The 23091-nt window shown below is 34.2% G+C and overlaps 1 protein-coding gene across 6 annotated transcripts in view; it reads left to right on the forward strand.

Moving 5' to 3' along the window:
• The window catches only part of Pam (peptidylglycine alpha-amidating monooxygenase), a 177609-nt gene that overhangs the window by 43295 nt on the left and 111223 nt on the right, over window positions 1-23091 (forward strand). For all 6 annotated transcript variants that reach the window (XM_021726890.3, XM_013358992.4, XM_040272976.2 and 3 more), the window contains exons 3-4: window positions 4023-4080; window positions 16028-16115. In XM_021726890.3, coding sequence (XP_021582565.1) covers window positions 4023-4080; window positions 16028-16115 — 146 coding nt within the window. The remainder of the gene's footprint in view (window positions 1-4022; window positions 4081-16027; window positions 16116-23091) is intronic.

Here is a 23091-nt window from a genome sequence, read left to right on the forward strand (position 1 = left end):
ATCTTGAAGGCTTTCAAGCCCAACTCCAGCACTAACTACCTGGACAACTTTTTGTAAGGTATCTATGTAATAATCTTTCTGTGAGTCAGTTTTCATTTCTGTTAACAACAACAACAACAACCAAAAAAAATGGTATAATACCTATAAGAATCAAATAAAGTAACATTAAAAAAATAAAAAGTGCTTACTCATATCCATCCAGCCTGAGGAGGACAGAAGTTGTAAGAGTCATCTTTAAGGCGTGGCTTTTCCAGTTGAATTGTGCAAATGACCAGTGGTTTACCTTTTTTACATAGATCTTAAGCTCTCAACTTAATTCCAGAAAGCAACTCATGATAGCAAAATATTCCAGAACAGAATCACACATGTCTTGTACAGTTGCAGAGAAAAGAATAAATTACTTTTTGATATTCTCTGTTCTATTGAACTGTGGTCTTCAGAGCCTTCAGCTAAAGGCACATTATTGATTCAATGCAGAGTGTATTTTTAAATGTACTCATATTTAGAAGGAAAAGTTTTGCATTCTCTTTTTCCAACAGAATTTAATCTTCTAAAATATGGAACATAAAACTAAAATATTAAATCAGAGTGTAATGGTGCATGGTACACCTTCTAAGGAAAACTTTGCTGTTCCAAAAGAATTGTGTAGGACAGTGCAGTTTTAAACAGGTCTCTCTCATTTCTTTTCTTTTTTTTTCCCCAACTGACTTCAATAGCTCAGGAAAGAAACAGTTGGAATCTGAACAATTTTCCATTACTGAGGAAGTTATAAGCCAAGAATATAAATTGATAAAAGACATTCCCAATTTATTCTATCATTTTAAATTGAGCAACTAATAGTAACAACAAGAGTTACAGTATACATCTGATCATTTATAAGTATAAATAGCAGTTTTCTTTATTATGTGTATTATATGTTATCATTGTGCTTAGTCTTATGGGTTTGGGTTTTTTATTTGTTTTTTGTTTTGTTTATTTTTAGATTGGTGCTGGGAATGAAACCATGGCCTCAAGCATGCTAGGCAAGGGCTTTCCCACTGAGCTACACCCCAGCCATGTTATTGTTTTTATTAAAAGAACCAACTGACTGAATTTGACATATCTACTTTACATGTATAACTTGCCTATTCCTAAAAAAGCTTTCAATGTTTTATAATAAAATCAAAGAGTAAAATCAGAAACTGTTAGTTCAAATTAAAAAGAACTTTGGTTTCATTTACATCTTATCACATTTTGATCCTTTTCTGTTATAAATAGATGCTTAGCTACTTTGTTTACTTTTGTTTTTATATTTGTTTTATAACTCAGTGCTTTGAAGGACCTGTAATGCATTAGTCAGATGGTCTGTGTTCAGATCCCAGCTGGTATACTTATTATTATCAAAGACAAATAAACCTGACCCTAGTGAAAGTGGTAAGAATGGATTTTTATTCAGTAGCGACAGTTGAAATAGGGAGGAATATCCATTGTGTACTTAACTTTGCCACAACAGAAGGAAAGAGACCTTTTAAAGATTAGGTTTTGCTGAGGGGAACTTGCTGGGAGTGTGAAAGGGGCTGGCATATGTGACTTTGAATTTGTTAATTGCCTCTTATTCGGAGGAGAAACAAACTTTACAACAGGAAGTAGTAGTGTAGGTTAGAGCAAGGGATAGGGAGCTGAGCATTTATCTCCTTGAATACTTGAGGAAGGTTTTGGGTAATAGAAGCTTTATATCTCAGAGTGACAGAGAAAGGACTTATAGTTGCATGCCTTCTAAAATAGCTGCTTTAATAGGGGGCTAAGGAGCCTATGCCTGTGTATCATGTTTTCACTGGAACAAACATAATTTTTTTAAAAAAAAATATATATATTCTTTTTAGTTGTAGATGGACCCAATACTTTATTTTTTTATATTATTTATTTATATGTGGTGCTGAGCATTGAACCCAGTGCTTCACATGTGCTAGGCGAGTGTTCTACCACTGAGCCACAACCCCAGCCCTAAAACAAACAAATTTTTTTCTGGCAGCATTCAACTTTCTCAGTCATCCAAGTGATGCAGACTTGAGCTGTTAGAAAATTTGCCAGTGTTTGCTCAAGTCTCTTAATTAATGTGTATGGGGAGAGAAACAGACAAAATGATTTAAACTGGGAGTCTGAAGCTCTTAAAGCCAATATTGCTACTTAGTGGAGAAGAAGGCTCAGCAAAACAGAATTAGCTCTGAAAAGATACTTCCAAGGAGACAGTCCATTATTAGAATCTTTGTAAAGATTCTTTGTATGTAAACTTGATTTGCCACAGTTTCCTTGTCCGTAGAATGGGTAAAACAGTATCCATGTAGTATATATGTGTTTTGAGGATTAGAGTTAGTACATGTAAAGTGCTTAAATAGTGCCTGTACCTCGTGACTTCTCAATAAATGTTTTGTTATTTTATTATCTTAAAAATGAAGTTTATAGTATCTACCAAATTTGATTAATTTAGTTATCAAATGGCATGCAAGGAAAACATTGAAAAATCACATCTTACATATAATAAGCATATTGGCTAGAAATAGCAATAGTAGCAGCAGCAGCTAAAGGAACCATGAAATGTCTTTTGGTTTTAAATTACTCATTGCTCATGATGATAAGATACAAAAGAATCTTTAGCTTATTATTTTTATTTTATACCAGAGTAGGTATATTTTGGAACACTATTAATCAATAGACTGGAAATATATTTATCAGTAAGATTATAAGATCTCCTATACATTTTATTTCTACAGCCTATATGTGACTTAACCTCTTATTGTGCAACCTTCAGTGCTTTTCAGAATATTTCCTCATCAAAAAAATAAGATTCAATCTAAATAATTGTAAATACTTTTAGAAATTAACTCTTTACCAAATTGAGAAAAATAACACAGTGCATAACATGTGCAAAAATTGCAACACTGAATTGTATCTGAATTGTAACACTGATATTGTATCAAATATCAAGATATTGGACATTATTTGAACCTGTTTGCTTCTCAACACAAAACTAAAAATGAGGTTAAATTTACAATTTTTAGTTGCTAAAATTTTAGAAGCTTTATATCATGATCTCTCTCCATGTTGGTGGAGGCTGTTGATTACAGCTCTATATGTAATAATAATCTATGATGAATTTTTAAATGAGTACAGCCTATCTTTGCATTGGGTATATGGTCAATCATAGCACATACTTTGCAGTGTTTTAACTTCCTTTAAGGAATTGGAGTGACAGATCCTCAAAAATTCATTGTCCTTAAATTGAAATTATCACTAAGTTTTTTTTTTTTTCCTTCCTTTCTGTTTTTAGAGATAGTGTCTCACTGTGTTGTTCAGGCTGACCTTGAATTCCTGGGCTCATACCTTCTACACCCTCAGCCTCTTCAGTAGTTGGTATGCACCACCACACCCTGCTTACTGAAAATTCTTGATGTTAATATATTTGATTGTGGAAAAAGTACCAGTTAGATGGAAGGCCAATAACTGGAAAAGAAGGAAAAATTTGAATCTAATGTTGATTTCTCCAATATGCTCCATACAACTTTTAAATTAAAGGAGAACAACTAAATGCAATATTATATTTAAGACCAACTTTTATTCATTGTATTTCCTAGTATTTGGGACACTTGTAAAGTGATTCAGGAAATTAAAGAAATTTAATTTTGCAAATAGCAAAGATGTTCAAAACTAACTCTCACCATTTTCAAATAAAATACATTAAACCGTTCCACATATTATATATAGGAATCTAATATGTTGCCTTTTAACTGTGACAATACTCATGATACTTAGCTTTATAAATAGGCTCTAAAATTGTTTAGGAAAGAATCTTAGAAAAATATTTAAGGTATCTACATTCTAAATTTAGCCCTTCTAATAATCTGCCATCTCTCTCCAAGAAGGCAGCCTCACCTGCCAGGACCAGTATGACTTTTCCAGTCATAGAGGTCATGCATTTAGCAGTTATTATTTCTTTCTTATTAGCAGAGTTTAATTTGAATTTTGTATCTTTCTTTCTTTAATAGTCTGATACATACTTCTGCATGTCAATGCGTTTGCCGGTGGATGAGGAAGCCTTCGTGAGTAAGTATTAATTGGATGGTGTGTGTGGGAGGGGGATGGCAGTTGCAGAGAGAACAGCTATTTGAAATCAGTGAAAGGTTCTCTTTGATGGTTATGAGCATATTAATCTTTTACTGTCAAGTTCTAAAATGCATTTATCATGCTTAATGCAGAAACAAACTAGAGACAGCCACTGAGAGACAAGATTACAAACTGTATCTGGAGAGATTCATGAGTAATAGTAGTTAAGGATTTGCATGCAGATGTCAATGGTCACCAATACCATGTGGTCCCATTTGGTATAGTATTGGCTTTCTGTCTGTGGCTGAATGCTTAATTCCACCCCACTAGACAGACTGTATATTTACCTGCTGGTTCATGCTATAAATTGACTGCACTTAAAATCATCATTGGGGAATGTTAAGACTTTACTTGTCAGAAAAGTAGATAGATACAAAGGAATGGAAGGAGAGAGAGAATATAAAAAGGAAATAAGGAAGAGAGGAATGGAGAAAGAAGGAACATCCATCCTGTTGTTTATATTATAGAGTAAGAAGATTCTTAAATGACAGGTCCTTCCCCAGTGGAGCCTTTAAATCAGATAGGAAAAGTGACAAAGCACCATCTGTTTCCATCTAGGTTGTTTTAATTTATTCATCCCTATGACAGACTTTTAACTGTTTGGGGGAGACGGATGATTGGAAAATTATTCAAGAATATTTTTTTCCACTTTACTTTTCTGTTTTGAGATGTTGATTTTGAAAAGTGATGGTAATGAGAGTTGTATTCTGGTCCCTTGAAACTAATCTTCAAGTGGGCTGAAATGGCTATTATGTGAGTTGTAAAATGTCTACCACATAGCCTTGGGGCAGTCTGAGAATGAATTTTCATGAGGTATTCCCCACAGGAATGGACATAATAGACCTGCAAAACCAGCACAACATGCATTTATTTTTCCACCATACTTTGGTGGCAATCACAACAAAACATACAAGTCATAACAACAAAATTGCCTCACTAATTAATCCCTAAGAATGAAAGTCACACCATGAGAAGTTGAACATTATCTGACTATGGTTTTATATAGTATTTGGACATTACCAAGGAAAAATTTAGGAAGGACAGTGCTCCCAGGTCCTGAATTGAATCACTTTAAAGGTAATAATTTAAGTTTCTAGTTGTAGTTCTTTGAGTAATCCCAGATGGGATTTAGAATTTTTATTTATAATTAAATATTGACAGTAAAGCTTTTTAAAATTTCACATCCACATGTTTGACGGCCTGGGAGAAAATAATATTTACTCATAAATGGAATTTTACATGGATTTCTTTTCTACCATATTTCTTTGTTCAAGGTCAGAGGTATTCTTAATTTCTACCATTTCATACTTGCTTTGAAGAGGAGGCTGCCTTACACACCTGAATAAATATGGCAGTCATGTGTCACAGCAATATTACAGTTCTCACATTGACAGTTACTTGCTTGTTTCTAAGGATTGAAGGTAGTATATGACACCAGTGCTAGTACCTCTAAGGGCTATAAATATATATCCTGGAATGTGTTATTGCTCTCCTAAAAGAAATGTGTTTACTTTTCCATAGTTTAAAATTGTAAAGTACAAGTGAATATATCCAAACAAAATATTCATAGGAAACACCCAAGGGCTGTATTAGAATCAGGGTTCTAGATGTTTCTTCATTTTCTTAAGTAACTCTTCTAAATGATCTTCTAAGGTTAGTAATTGTTTTCAGTATTTCTTCCTTTCTTTATTGTTGAAAGAATTGCTTGAATGCTAAAGATTGGGCTACCTGTGCAAAATGGATTGTTCCATGTTCGGTGTAAGTCCTTTAATGTACTACCTCCATGGTATTTGCCACAGATATCTAGAGGTAGCCAAATTAAAACTAGAGAATTGAAAACCAAAGAGAAACATCAAGCAGTCATTTATATTAAGAAATGAGAAAGGGAAAAGGGCTTGGCTATATAGGTTATATGTTGGGAAGGGATTATACGTAAGTTTCCAAACTCTTACAGTGGAAGCTTTGGTTGTGGGATAACCAGGGTTCTGCCACTTCAAGAGTGGGTGACTAGACAGTGGCAGGGAGACATGAAGCTTTAGCCTTTTGTGGCTTATCCCAAATTCCAAATCTCTGAATGCCTTGTCATAAGATTAGATAAATGCCTCCATATAAGATTAGGTTAGAAATGAAGCATTGTGAAGACCCTTAATATTTTATTCATTTAAAAAAAATAGCAACTCTGTTTGTCCATTCTTAAGACAATTTTGTAGCTTCTGCTTTCATTTTCTGTGCCTTTTTAACTTTTGAATACCAAAATGAAATATGACACAGAATATGATGGACTCACTAATGGCTTTTTTTTTTTTTTTTTTTTTTTTTTTTTTTTTTTTTTTGGCCCTGGGGATAGAACCCAGGGACACTTAACCACTGAATCACATCCCAAGACCTTTTTTTAAATTTGAGGCAGGGTCTTATTATGTTGCTTAGAGCCTTGCTAGGTTACTGAGCCTGCCCTTGAACTTGGGATCCTCTTCCTCAGCCTCCCCAGGCACTGGGATTACAGGCATGCACCACCACACCAGGTGGTGAACTTGAGATCCTCCTGACATTGGAATTACCACTGTGCCTGGCTGTTTGGCCATTTTTTAATATGGTGTTTCAAATAGTAGACAGTTTAATCTTTTACTTCAAATTATATTCTTGTTTTAGTATAAGGAATGGTTATTTTTTTAAAAAAAGAAAATCACTTATTAATTTTCTCAGCAAATAAAATTTGTGTATGTGCCATTTTTGGGTCTAGATAATGGGAATGTGAAGTATGATACATGCTTAGGAAATCAGAGCTTAGCAGAATCCCAGAAGACAAGAACACAAATGTAAAAACATATAAAAAGGACTTTCTCCTTGAATTTTTCAAATTTCTGAAGAACATACAAAAAGAGAACAATTTAGATAGCTAATTATGACTAAGACCAACATTCTTGATAGTGTTAAAAGTCAGAATATCATTTGAGTAATCCACGATTTTGGCTTTATGTTTGTGTGTCAAAGTTATGTAAATGGTTTTCAATAAACATCCTTCTTAATATTGAGAAAATACCATGATGGTATATATGTGTGTATGTGTATATACGTGTGTATATGCTACATATGTAACAAATGTACATGTAAGCATATACTATGATGGGTTTATATATCTGTATTAAATATTAATTAATGTAGGCATCTGGGATATAGTTTAATGAAAACGATTTTTTTATATTTTGAACAAAATCATAGCTTTTCCTATGCATTGCTTTTGTTTACTGTTTTAAAAAGAAATCACAAAATTGGAATTGGTAAAGGTTGGATAAAATCTGCATTTGACCACTGAACTGTGTTGCTGTCTAAAAGGTGTTTTACGGACACTCAGAGGAATTGGCTCTGACAGCAGTCCACTCAGCCAAGAAATTTGACTGTCATCTTCATCCACTTGCTTTCCCTCACATGGGCGACCAGTAAATAAATGTGTCTTTTCCTTAGTGAATGATGGCAGATCCCTATCTATCAAATTACACTATACAAATGAGATAGTTGCCATTGAATTCAGAAATAGATGAAATTAATCTAATGATTCATTGTTTTTCATTTTCTTGGGCTTTCTCTCTTAGTATATAGAACAATTTCCATTACAGAATTGCAGTTAGGTTTGAGTATTTCCAAATGTGACCTTTCTTAAACAAATTACATATTCAAGTGAAAATGAGATACTTTGAAAACTGCAGTGATGGTCTAATTTTAAACATCCTTGTGAGTCACTTGTAAAGACCAAGGTCTATCAGGGAACATTGTTTACATCCACATTTCATAGCTTTGATAGCAGCTATTAGAAGGGTGTATATTTGTGCGTGCACATGGGTATGTGTGTTGGAACACACATATACATGTATGAGCACCCATCACCTGAGCTGATTGAGTATCCTTTCCTTTCTCCTTACTAGAATTCTCTCCAACATGAATAACAAATAGTTTTCTGTGACTCATATTACCATTGAGAACCTTCTAACAGGCGCCATAGGTAACTTTTTCTGGTTTCTTAGTGAAAGCTGCTTGGAAAGAATTATTATCGATGATGTAAATATGATACTTAATACCAGAGGTTTCTGATGAGTAGATAAACCCAATTTCCTTGGTCATACTCATGAAGAAGTTGTTGCTATATTCCTTTTGTCAGACACTCAGTTTGTCTTGAGTGCCCTCAAACATTTGGTCATCCACATACCCACATGACAACCCCTAATGACTCCCAGATTTTTCTCAGGTAATAAAAAATGGTGAGAAAAGGAGTAGAAACCATTTTGTTATATTTTATAAGCTAAGAGAAGGAATTTCCTCAATTAGATACATCTGGTAGTCACAAAACTTGTTGACATAGCTATTTTAATGCAATGATTAAGTATCACCTACCTAGTAAAATGGCCAATTCAGAAAGCCCAGGTTTGGATCAAATTTGATATGTAGATGTCCATCAGTGGAGGGAATTATGATATTTTGAGCTCTGTCACCTTTCTGCTACCAAATAGTTAACTGAGAATCCTTTCCCTTCTCCTTCCTAGTATACTTCCTTCTGAAGTATCCATTTCTGTTATTTCAGAAAGAGCTGGTGTTAAGCTCTGAAGAGATCATGGTAAACTGATCTGGTCAGAGAATGCCATAGAGGAGATTGGCAAGCTTTGATCAGGACCTGGGAAGATGGTTTATATGTTACATAGAGGAACATATAAACATAGCGACCAATAGTATGAACGCAAAGGAACACATGGGGCACAAAGATACAAGACAGCATCATATAGTGGCTAAAAGAGCAAGCTCTGAGCCAGACAACTCTGCATTCAAATCGCAACCTCATTTACTAGATATATAACCAAGGACAAGTCTCTTCTCAAGGATCATGTGTTTCTAAGGAAAAGGGACCAGACTCCAGATCTTTGTAAGAAGTAAATAGGTGCCTGGCAGTAAATGTTATCAGATGTGATTCTTATGTAAGTAGGACTGCCGTATGAAAGTGAAGAGGTGAATATAAGGGTGCTGTCATATTGGAAGTGAGGTGAGCTCAGAGACTAGTATGATATTATATATGATCTTAAAAGCCAAGAAGTAGGATTTGGATTTGATTCTGTAGGCAATTAATAAAGGACTGTTATAGGAATTACATTACAAAAATAGGGCTTAGTGATGCTTATCCTCTTTTATTTTGTGTGGTTTGGCTGATAGTCTCTTTATTGATTTTTAAGTTAGTTCTGGTATATACTAACAAAAAGTTCAATTTTAAAAGCCTATCACCTAGAAGTTTTGTTCCTAGTGTTGAACTCCTTTACTCAGGCATAAGGATTATTTCATTTTAAATTTATTTCAATAGATAGGCTTGCTCAGGTGTCTTATTTCTTGGTTAGTTTGATAACAGCAGCTGAAAGACCCCACAAACTACATTAAGGATTCTTTATGAATTGTACACCATTGACCATGCTAGCAAGAGTTAATGACACTTTCTCTAGTAAGCTTTCTGATTAAAAATATTCAAGCAAAAGGTCTTTGCTGAAGTGTAAATTTGCTTTATGGTTATGCGGGAGGCTAGCAGATGATATAATATGCCATTGCTGAGGCTTTTTAACATTGCTGGCAAATGGACTGTGGTGCTCTGGGCTTTATATTTATCTGTATCTTCTTGGCCCAAGTGAAAGATTGTGAACATTATGGTTGATCATATCCTACACTTAAGTTACAATTTAGAGCATTACTCTCTTCAGTTCCTTTGAACACTTTTTGAGGTATAAAGTTTATTTTTAGAAAATAAAAATAAAAGCTTAAGGATATAGTATTAAGATTTGGGAGCCTGTAAATTTTTTTAAATCATGATATTTCTTTTTATGTTATTGTTTTTAAACCTTACACCTACCAGTTATCCCTGTTGCATATGGCTTAAAAATGCTAGCAACATTAGGAAACTCTTTTTTTTTTGCAGATGTAAACATAATAACCGAAGTTTCATTTGTATGTCTGCTTCAGACCTCAATCCTAAAAAGATTATACGATGTAGTAGAGTCCTAGTGATCTCTTTTAATAAAACAATTCCAAAAATGCCAGTTAATTTTTATCTTCAAAAACTTTTTATAATTCATTTTGTGCTATAAATTTAAAAGAGCAATATAATCCCAATTTAACTATGGTTTCTTAACTGAAGTCTAAGTATGCTCACACAATAGGATATATCCAGCCATTGAAACTGTTGATTACAATTAGAATTACCTATTACTCACCTCTGACTTATGAGGATTTGATTAAGATATTGATGGGGGATGGGAAGGGACTGATCCAGTATTAACCCTGGGCACTTTATTTTTAACAAACTCCATAGGTAATTCCAGTGCACAGCATAGGTTAAAAAATACTGCTGAAGAAAATTATTTAACAATTTATATAATAAATAAAACACTGTGTATAATGATTCCACTGGGAGGAAAGAAAAAGTTAATAATGATTATCTCTAATGCGCATATAAGCAACAGTTCTAGAATGTAGATCCAAATGTGAGTTTGTTCATTAGGTTAATATCCATGGTCTACAGTATCCCTCCATTATGTATCATTAACTAAAAAGAGTGTTGAAGCCATGCCCACTGGTAATTTAGGATTGACGATGTGTGCATGGGTATCTCCACCATTGCTGGTTCCTCCCCTGGGCTGTGTATGTTTGTCACAGGCCTTCCATATCCTGAGAACGGCAGATATGGTGATATTTGACATGTACAACTGGATATCTCCTTGGACAAGAAAAATTGAAATTCAAGTGCTAAATGAAACTCTCTCCTAAGTCACATTATTAGAGAATTTTATGGCCCTGGTTGTAGTCTGAAACATCTCAGCTAACAGCTAAGAGAGGCAATAAATTCTTAGAACAAATTTTGCTTAGAACTCCAGAAAATATACCAAGTTATCTCTCTGCTCAATACATATACTTTCAAGTCTTTCATTTCAGATGACGCTACCTTAGAGAAATCCTCCAACCTCTGCACTTTTGGTGCATCATATTTCCTTTAATTATCGTCCAAGTCACTATTTCTGAAGTTTGGGGCCTTGAAAGATATTTGGTTCCCAGGACTTACCTATAGAATTTGCCCTGATGGAACACATCAGGTGTTCTGAACTGCTGATACCCGTTGAGACTGAAGTACCATTTCCAGTTAAGCAGCTGTCATGTCTGTATTGAGTTGGAAAAGGTGGTGGCACTTTTAATCTTACGGGATATAATATTCCCTCACATTCTCACAAGGCTCCATTTTGAGCTGTTTATCACCATCCCAAAGCTGCCTTTGTTTATTCTGCCTGTCAGAATTGTACACTTAAATGCAGTTGTTTTCATTATTGTTCTCTAGCTCTCTTCCCTTTGAATCCTTTATTTTTTGGTACTTGGTGGGAGAAAAAGAAGGAATCTCTTTTAAGATGTGATTTAATTTTTTTATACTGATTTGCATTGTGTTGAAATCTCCTGCATAGTCATAAGTGTGTCTTGTGCTCAGTGGACTTTATTCTTATTTTTAAGGAATGGGGTCTTATTATTATTTCTGTAATAAGTAGGAGTGGAGCAAATCCAGGAAGAGAACCTGTCAGACTAATCTTCTTCCACCTGGCCCCTTCCTACCACAGGCAGCAGGCCTTTTAATGAAATTATCTAAGTACTGCATTATTTAAAAGCATCTTCTGTTTGTTTTATACTTATTTTTGAAATGCCTTTTTTTTACTGGAGGTAATTTTTACTTCAATTTTCAATAAATTATACATTAAGCTTAATTATATAAATACTGATTAACCTTTTGCTTAGGATATGAACAAAGGTGGTAAGTTGCATGTTTGATCTTGTACCAATTTATCAATTAAATTATTTCTTGAGTGTCTGGAGGAATTTGTGAGTCAGTTTGAATCAAGTTTCAAGAGAGGGAACTGAACAATTTTTTTTACTGCTGCTTAAAGACATACATTTACTTTTTTTCTTTTTAGACATGGGAATTAAATGTAGCTAATAAGAGTTCAGTATGAAACAAATGATACTTAAAAGATTATGTCAGAATGAGAAAAAAATGTGGTTAGAGAATTTGTTTTTTGAGTAATTAAGATTTACTTTTTACTTCACAGAAGACAGAAGATCTTTTTCAATAAACAAAAGGCCAGGAAAACACTTTTCTTTCCAATAAAAAGCCTCAGAGATTGCATGTTGTTGTCTTTATGATCTGTTCCTCTTCCCACAGATTCTTACTTGAATCTTTTGCTTATTAATAATTTTATAAAGTTACTGATGGCTCACCCTTTTTTCTAAAGAGGTTATTTTGCCTTGTTTCAAAGAAGCATGCACAAAGAATTAACATTAAAAAAAGTCATTGATGTCTTCTAAATGGATCACAACAGTTCAAGGCTTTCACTATTGCTCTGCCCTGAGCCTTCCCTCTGGTTTTATTCATCTTTAGTGTGTTTGTCCAACTTCACAGATCCCGGGTTTAATCTCTGAGTGATTCCCAAATAGATAGTTCTCTGACCTCTTTCTTGAAGAAAACATAGGATTCCAACTCAGCTGGAATTTCCACTTGAGTTTGTAGCTAATGCCTAAAACCCATGTTGTTTTGCATCTAACACTCAAATCTTGGAATAAACTACACTTGACCCTGTTAATTTGTGACCAAAATTCCAAGGATGATTCTATGATAGGAAATCTGTTCATCTCTAATAAGATAATCGCAGGGCTGGAGATCATGTAATCATCTACATGAGTTATGAAAAAGCAGAGGAATCAGCCTGTTTCCCTTGTTTGACAACCCCTCATAGGTGAAGTGATAATATTTAAAAAGAATGTAAGGAGGTGGTACTCACCTGTAATCCCAGTAACTCAGGAGGCTGAAGCAGGAGGGTTGCAAGTTCGAGACTAACCTCAGCAACCTAGCAAGGCCCTAAGGCCTTAGTGAGACCCTGTCTCAAAACTTTAAAAAGTGGCTTAGAATGTGGCTCAGCGTTTATGTGACCCTGAGTTTAATCCCTGGTACCAAAGCAAAAAGAGAGAAAGAAAAGAGAAGAGAAGAGGGAAAGGGAGGGGAAGGGAAGGGAAGGGAGGGGAGGGGAGGAGAGGGGAGATGAAAAGAAAAGAAAGAAAGGATACAGTCAGATGAAAAATTAGTAGATGTCCATAGAGTGATTAAGCAATTTGATAAAATTGAATATAAAATTACAAATCTATTATCTACCAAAATAAACTTAACGTGAATAAATAATAAATAACTTACAGGTCCTTCTGCCTTAGGGCCTTTAAAATTTTTCTTCTGCTGGGAGGATTCTGGAAGTGAGGAAAGAAGTCCTGCACTAATGTTGAGAGTGGTCTGTGAAGTGGAATCCCTTTTTCTTCCTTCTGTTTCTCTTGCTAACAAACTTTAGTTTAGTATCAATATGATTTTCTATGAGTTGTGAAGTGTTGCAATTTCCAGTTGATTCTTTCCTTCCAAGGTATCTTTAATTTCCTAGTTCTACTGTATTCTTTGGTGATAGAAAACAATATTCTCTTTTTTGTTTTTTTATGCATTATTTTTGATTTTCCACAATTTTTATTGGCACATTATAGTTATAGGTCATGGTGGAATTTGTTGTTACATATTTTTATGTGCATGCAATATAATGATATGATGGCCACTATCACTCCACAACACTTTTTTTGTTGATAGACTTTTTCTGTGATATGGCTTAAGTTATATTGTCTATTTTCCAACATTCTCTCTTTCCTGTTATTTTTTTAATGGTGGTATGAAAACCTCAAATTTTGGTTTTTAGACTTTAAGTCCTTATTTTCAGTGTAGTTAATACACATCTTTTTATTTCCTCTGAAAGTTGTAAGTCAAGGCAGCACATAGTAAGGCCCCTCAGTTTTCTGATAGCCACACTTTGCAAGTGGTGGGGCTACAGTTTGATAAAGAACACTTCTTTATTTGATAGACACTCATGTCTCAGCTGCATATTTTAACAACAAATGATGTTTTGCTAAATTATGAAATCAACCCAGACAGGTGCCCACACAGCTATATTGGCTTGTGAAACAGACCAAAATAGTTAATAGATGCAGTTTTGTACACACTTGAGACTTGAGGTCATTTACCTCAAAAAAAGCTAGCATTTTTTAAAGCTGAACTTTATTTTTATTGTTACAGCTTTATGGTTATACATAGTAGTTAGGTTCATCCTGACAAATTCATGCATGCATGGAAATTGATTTCAGTTCATGATCCCCATATTCTCTCCTATTCTTCCTCCTTCCCCTCTCCCTTTCTCCTTCCTCTATTCTACTAGCATTCCTTTCGCTCATCTATTAATTTGTATTTGTTCCTTATGTAATCTTATTCTTTCCTCTCCCTTTCCTTTATTTTACTTTAGCTTCCACATATGAGAAAACATTCAACCTTTGAGTTTCTGAGTGTGGCTAATTTCACTTAGCATGATATTTTCCAGTTTCATCCATTTACTGGCAAATGCCATAATTTCATTCTTTTAATGACTGAGTAGAACTCCACTGTGTATACATGCCACAATTTTTATCCATTCATCTATTGATGTGCACCTGTCTGGGTTGATTTCATAATTTAGCTATTTTGAATTGTGCTGATATAAACATTGATGTGACTGTGTCACTGTAGTATGCTGATTTTAGATCTTTGGGGAAAGTACCCAGAAGTGGGATAGCTGGGTCATATGGTGGTTCCTTCACTCAGTTTTTGAGCATCTTCCAAACTGCTTTCCAGAGTGGTTGTACTACTTTGCAGTCCCACTGACAAAGTGTTCCTTTAATTATTGTTGTTTGTATTCTTGATCATTGCCATCTGACTGGAGTAAGATGAAATTTTAGTGTAGTTTTAATTAGCATTTCACTGATTGCTAGAGATATTGAACATTTTTTCCATGTATTTATTGGTCTTTGCTTTTTTTTCATTGAGAGATTTCTGTTTAGTTATTTTGACCATTTGTTGATTGGTTGTCTTTTGGTGTTAAGTTTTTTTAGTTCTTTGTATATTCTGGATATCACACTAGAATTTTATAAGTAAAGGCAACTCATAAACTTCTACCACATGCTGTCAGCATTTTATATCAGAACAAAAAGAGATTGTGCTAAACCCCTACCAGGAGTGGGTAGGGGTACTGACCTATATAATAACATAATTTTAAAAATATTTCTCTGTTTTACTTCTGCACTAGTTTTTGCTTATAAAACGTATCTTACCAACACTATTATCAGGAGAAAAAGAGAAATGTCACTGTGTAAGCTTCAATATCCTTTTAACAAGTGCACTGACCTCACCTAGGACTTAATTTCACATTTTCTATGTGTTTGTGTAGATATATTTTCCACTTCTATTTTTTCTTTCCTGATAAGTCATATTTCCATATATATTCCAATGACTACTATTGTCATTTTTAGGTAATAAACTTATGTTATAAATGTTTTTGCTCACGCTTTGTTCATTGTGATTTCCATTTCACTGAACTGCTGTAGAGTGTGCTCTGGTCCTTAGCACTCTGCTGAAACCTGGACAGAAATGTAGTATGGATTTCTATAGCCTATAGCTTTCATTTTATACCCACATAATACTTTCACCACTTTAAAGGGGGTCTTCCATTAAGAAGAATGTGTATGTGTAGTATTTCATCTATTGATTATTGTTTTCTCTTTTTATTGTATCAGAGTGTACTATCCTACTAAATAAAATTATTAAGTCAAGCTTATCTTAAGGAAAAAGATAATTTATAGAACCAGGGTATTCTATCATTAGAACATAGAACCATCTTTATTATACAGGTATTCAGTGTTCCAAGACATAGTCTCTTGTGATATTGTGTGTAGAAGTACAACTTGTATTCACATTCATGTATTTTTTTTTTTTTAACAGTTGACTTCAAACCTCGGGCCAGCATGGATACTGTCCATCATATGTTACTTTTTGGATGTAACATGCCTTCCTCCACTGGAAGTTACTGGTAAGGATATTGCACTCACAATATAGAAAGGTAGAAAATGTGTGGATTTTATAAGTACCAAGCATATTTGTGCAAGTATTTTACAACTGATTAATGGGTAGAATTTTTTCACAAAAAACATTGTTCATTGGCATTATGTGGCTATTATGGTTTATAACAGTTACTGAGCTCACTATGGAGCATATGTATTAGTCTTTGTCACTGACTTAATAAATAATTGTCTATTGTTATATATATGTGCAAATGCAGAAGGCTTGAGAAGAAAGCCTAAAATTTTATAATATTGATACTATGATGTTACTTGTTTTAAAGTTCATGATTTCACCCAAAGAACATGGTAATTCTATTCATTCAGTTCTCTTTTGACCCTGACACTGCAAGGTGATTTGACATACCATTTCATCCTAATATCTCTGCAAAGCATGTATTATTATCCTCACTTTACAGAGAAGAAGGCTCAATCTCTGAGAAATTTAGTAACTTGCTCAGCGTAACACAGCTGATTGTTATAGACAAGTGCTGAACCTTAATTTTTTTTGGTTCCAAATCCAAAGTTATTTCCATTTTATCACATTGACTCTTTGTTTATTCAAATAATTATTGCAGTTTTAGAAATTATTTTAATCACTCTGATGAGTTTAAATTGTATGTCATGAACAATTAGTAAACCTCTATTGATTGCATGCCAAGGGCCAGAATGGTAGTAGATACCATGGGAGATTCTAGATTAGATATGTTTTTACACCCAGAAGTTTACACCATAATTATGACTTGAGATCTTCCCTTTCTCTCTTTTCTTCTTTTCTTTTCTTTTCCTTGAAGATCAGTGAACTCTGAAAAAAGGCAATCTTCTTAAACCTCATATTTTTTCCTGATATTCAGAATTACTGTTACATATTTAACAGTCCAGAATGACGGAGTACTTTGTCTTCACTGAGAAGGGATCGGTTTTGATGTCCTGTCTCTTCATAATCATGTAGACTGATAGACCTTTCACTGTGCATCCTAATATTCATTAGTCTGCTTCAAGGCATGCAGCAATAGCTTTCTAGTCATTTTTATAATAAACAATTGTAATATGTATTTGAAACTGATAAAAATACAGGACAATTAGTGGAAATCTCTATGGACCAAGTACCATCAAAGCATTTGTTAATAGGCTTAAGTTATTTGATGAAATGGCATATCACCTAGGATCCAAACTCATGTAACTCGTTTTATGTAAAATTGGACTCTGCAAATCACAGTTAATATCCTTTGATATCAAAATTCCAGTCTTTGCAATTCAGTAAATTTTTGTAAATAAAATTCTAGGATTAAAAGATTATTCTGTGACAGCCTTTTCTGAATCATATTCAGAAAATCATATCCTTTGGCTTTATGCTTTAAAAATATTCTTCTGAAATTAGCAATATTTACCTTTGGATTAGAATTACTGAAAATTGCTGGAAGGGGTGTAAGCTTTTAAAATCTCTTTTAGCTTCATCTCCATTGAAATGCTATTATGAATCTAATTGTTGAGAAAAATTACATTAAATTAGGACTAATTCATTGTTTTCATGTTAAAGGAATATCAAAACAAGAACATTATTTTGATACTTTTAAAATATTTATTAGTATAGTTAAATATGCTATTTTGGAATTATGTCTATATTGACCAAAAGACTTCTAAGTATCAAAGATATAAAGAAAGAGAATAATCAAAGAAAATATATATGAAAGTGAAAACAGAAATTGTTAATGTATTTGCTATATATGATTTTGCTAAAACTACAACTTGAAAGGCAACAGGGAAGAATGAGAGAGCAGTGAACTAACTGGCTGCATTTCCTGGGTAGAATATTTAGCCCATTTGTATCAGAGTTGGTTTCTTCATTTTAGCAAAAGCCTTATGCTAGATGACTTATAAAACTCTATTCTAAAATTCCATAATTCTGTGGGTATACACTGCATACTAATGCTGAGTCAGATATAGAAGAGTTATTACCAGCAGTGGTTTCTCACCTCAAGCAAGCAGCACACTGAGTTTTACAGTTAGTTGCATCATTGAGTAATTAGAATTTTTGATAACACTACAGCCATATCAATTTAAATAGAATATACAGTATCTGCCTGCTAGCCCATACTACCATTTAATCTATAGATTTGTAATAATCGGCCTCATAACCATAAAGCAAGGACAATAATTGATGCTATTATTCATCATCTTTAAACCAAGCCCAGAGCCTTCATTTAACATTCCAAAGTAGATGTGGGATCTGTTCAATATGCAAAGTAGGATAAGTAAAACTGCACCAAAACTGCACTAAGTAAAACTGTTCTGGTGACTCTGACTTTATAATTAAGTCTTATTTTCCATTTAAAGAGGGTATACGGGCTGGGGATGTGGCTCAAGCGGTAGCGCGCTCACCTGGCATGTGCAGGGTACTGGGTTCGATCCTCAGCACCACATAAAAATAAAATAAAGATGTTGTGTCCACCAAAAACTAAAAAATAAATATTAAAAAATTCTCTCTCTCTCTCTCTCTCTCTCTCTCTCTCTCTCTCTCTCTCTCTCTCTCTCTCTCAAAAAAAAAAAAAAATAAAGATGGTATACCATGTTTATCCCTCAGTTATCCCTCAATATTTGGTAAAATCCATCCCCCACTTATTCTTTAAGAGCTCACAGTATATTTAATGAGCTGAACTTTTAGGTTGCTTCACCAGAACATCTTCACCTCCACCCTCAATGCCTCACAAGCTCAGCCCTGTAACATTCAGGTATTTTCCTAAAGTTTGGCCTCCTTTTCTCTTACCTGAATTCTAATACTAATTAACAAAAATCTATCAGTGTCAAGTGTCTTGTATTCTTTCCCTTAAATTCTTGAGTCATGAAATTTATCATACTCATTTTACAGTGGCAAATCTTTTCTTCAGTTGTTTCAAGATATAGACAGCATTTAAATGAAGACTCCCAAACCTTCACATATATTTGGGCTATGGTACTTAGAATGACTTTTGATGTTTAAATATGTCAAGAATTCTTTCCCACTTCAGAGATATCTTTGGGGAATACAAAGCTATTTTAACAAAAGAAGAACACACTAATAAGATATTTTAACACCAAAATGAAAATGTCAAACTTGGATTTTCTCTCTTCTGTATTTCTTAGGATATCCCCTCCCCACTCCCCACTGCTTTTTCACTTGAGTGTTCTCTTTTCATTGCCAGCAGATTGGAAAATAGGTATGTCTTTAATATAGAAAACATTTTTGCCTGAAATTATGAAGTTATAATTCATCCTGTGTCTTCAGGCAGCACTTTTAATATGAAGGCAAAGAGCTATTCTGATGATGTTTCACTGTTGTGCTGCCCTCCTTTGCTCTTTGTAATTGCCTCTTTCTACTGTTCATTAAAATATATTTACAGTTATATTAAGTTTACATGAAAATAGTAGACACAGCATGAAGCAGTTTTCATTATGAAGTCATTTTAATTTTAAAGTTTTTTTTTTCCTTCAACATGCATTCTGGTCTTTTGTGTCTCATTCCAAATTAGCAGCTCACACTGGTACTGTGTCTAGTTAATTATGTGCATGTGCATTTAAATTGCATACATTGATGTGAACCTTTTAATATACTGTAGGGTGGTCCCTTTATAGTTAGAGTGGGCCTGATGCTCAATTCCAAATTAACATACCTCTGGAGGATGCAAATAAGGACCAGCTGATTGAAAAGCAGCGGCTCTGCTGACCCATGTAAAGGAGGCAACAGAATCTGTCAGGTGTAAGCCTAATACCTTCTTTCTTAGGCTTTAAAGGAGGAGGCATGTAGGGACCCATGGAGAGTTATAGCACCAAGAATTGAAACAAGTACAGTGATAGCATGATGTGTTGGACTTTATTTGTACTTGCAGATTTAATTCAAAGCATAGCCATTTTAAGTTACCCAGATTTGTTGGCTGAATATGAGCCATGAATGAACAGCTCTTTGGGCTATGTGTGTGTGTGTGTGTGTGTGTGTGTGTGTGTGTGTGTGTGTGTGTATGCTTACTTGCGTGCATTGGGGAGAACCCCAAGACTGGATCCCAGAGCCTTTCATACACTAGGCAAGGCAAGTGTTGTACCTTGAGCCATATCACCAACCCTTCTTTGGGGATTTTTAGGGAAGGTAATGAAATGAAGGTGCTGAAAACTGGGCAATTTTTATTTTTATTTTCATTTTTTTAAAGAGAGAGTGAGAGAGGAGAGAGAGAGAGAGAGCAAATTTTAATATTTATTTTTTAGTTTTTAGCGGACACAACATCTTTCTTTGTATGTGGTGCTGAGGATCGAACCTGGGCCACACGCATGCCAGGCGAGCGCGCTACCGCTTGAGCCACATCCCCAGCCCAAAACTGGGCAATTTAAATGTAAGAATTTATACTGATCACCACTAGAAAATAGAAAATTTTTAGTAGATCTTGGAAATTAAAATATTGCATTTCTTTGTTCTTTGAGTACTTTATTTTGTTTTTGCTCCTTTTTTAAATGATGAATGGTTAGCCTCTGAGAGTTTCAAGTTTTGAAAATTATGATTTTTGTTCATATAAATTAGTTTGGCATCTGGGGTAACTTTGAGTGCTTTCTTTTTTTCTAAATGTATGATCAAAGGCTTGTGCCTTTTCTGGTGAGCACAGGATGTAGAGTTTAAAGCAACATTGTCAAACCTCAAGATTGTGTGTTCTAAATATGGGGAAACCTAGACACTGTTTCACAATATAGTGACTACAGATAATTTATGTACTATATATTCCAAAAAGGTAGACGAAAGCATTTTGAAAGTTTTTACCACAAAGAAATGATAAACATCTGAGAAATAAATATACTTAACTTGATTTAAACATTATACAATGCATATTGTATAGTGTAGTATTGAATAATATTGAACATTACATGTATCCCATAACATGTACAACTTTGATGTTTTTTTGTATCAGCTAAAAATGAAAAACAAGGACTGACATATCCACAGGATTTTGGGAGAGTAAAAGTGTGAATCATTTCATGGAAAAAAAAAAAAGAATGCAAACCAAAACCAAAAATACAGAGTGATATCTACTAAAATATATATATATATATTTTGAGTGATTAAAGTGAGTGGGCTTCTTATGTGTCTAGCCTTGTACTTGGGTATGATCGTCTGTGCATAGCTAAAATTATTTTTAGTTCTTGTAATTAATATTTGATTTAAAAACTATTTCTAATGACACTTTGACCAACTAATCTTTACAAATCAAAGATGGCTTCTACAGGTTGTTTGATGTTTTTTTAAAAGAAGAGTCCCAGCTGGTTAAATGAGGCCATTTCCAGCTGTTCCAACTTGGAATCAGTCTCAAGCTAAAGCAGTAGAGCTTTACCATCCTAGGAAGCTTTAGCTTAAATCCCTTTCAACTGCTTCTATTTATTAACCACCTGCTGTGTCTTTTTAAATGCCACTATCTCCACAGGGTTCCAGATGCTGATGAGGAGAAAGAGAAAAGTAGCTAAAACATATAAATATATGTAGAAAAAAAAGCCTGTATATGAGACACCCTGCTTGGCTACTCATTTAAATGACTTTTTTCTTCCCCCTTAGTGATTTTATTTTCTAGATAAGGCTATGACTTCATTGCCTCCTTCATGATGGTAATGATTCATTGGTCAAGAAGGGAGAAAGGTATTTGCATATGCTGCCTTTATACTCCCTTTCCAGATCTCAGCTACTGTCATCCATACACTCTGTGTCAAGATACACAGTATCTTCTGCAGTCCTCATTGTTTCTTCTGCCATTTGAAACTTCCAAAGTTAAACATAGGTAATGTCCTTCTCAGAATAAATAAAAATAACACAGTCTCCAAAACCGTACCATCTTTTATTGTATACACTATAAAATGTATCTTTGAGTGCAGTAGCAAATTTAGACATAAATTTCTACTCAGCTAAAATGAAGTGGTCCATTTCCTTATTCCACCTTATTATTGTAAGTTACATTATATTTCAGAATGGAATAGTAACAATGGATCAGTTCATTAAAATAAAGTTGATATCTGCTTCTGACTTCTAGTCATCAATGATTATGTTTCTTAGCTAAAAATTATTAGGTGTTTGGATTAGAGGATTTCATAGGAACTCCTTAGCAACTAACCAATTCTTAGTAGATTAATGTCAACTTTAATAAAATAGAATGTCATGGTTGTTACCATTTTGACAGTTTCAATAGAAACAAACCACAATTTCGGGTGTTCTTTCCTCAATAGACTAGCATCTGTGTTAAGTTCTTTTTTCCTCAGTGGACTAGTATCTATGTTAAAAAGAGTAGCAATATCACAGAACAGTAATGTATTTAGCACAGAGCCAGGACTTTGAAATCAGAATATCTTGGGTTCAGATCTCAGCCCTGTTTCTTGGTAGTTGTAATAAACATTAGCTGAATGGTTTAACTTGTATTGGTTGATTTCCTCACTTATATAAAATGAGACCAATTCTGCCTTATTGGACCATAATGAAGAATAAATCAGGTGGTATAAAGTAATGTACTTGGTGAAGTGCCAGGCACAAAGAAGTGATAGCTGTGACAATTAGCTCAGTCTCTAATAGTTACAGTGTGTATTAACCAGCTCCTATGTGCCAAGCACTTTGGCAAGCACTGAGAATACTTGTCTTATAGCCTCTGCTCATAGGGATTTTTCTTGCCTCTATAATCTCATTGGGGAGAGGGAGTGTAGGGGGTAGTTCCTGCAGTGCTGTTTATCAGGCTGGTACTTCTTAATCACAGTTCTTATTTAACTTTCTAATGAGGTATCCTCTCATTACTTGGCTAACACAAACCCATTGCCTTGAAGTGCATATGGTATTATATGAATTGGGGAAAATATTCTGTGGGTTTATATAAAAGTCAGTGATATTTGGATACCTGACATATGCCAAATATAATTTGGGTAGGGCATTGTATTTGTGCCATTGATATTATGTTGTGT

This window comes from Ictidomys tridecemlineatus, chromosome 1 (assembly GCF_052094955.1).
Source record: "Ictidomys tridecemlineatus isolate mIctTri1 chromosome 1, mIctTri1.hap1, whole genome shotgun sequence".
NCBI lineage: Eukaryota > Metazoa > Chordata > Mammalia > Rodentia > Sciuridae > Ictidomys > Ictidomys tridecemlineatus.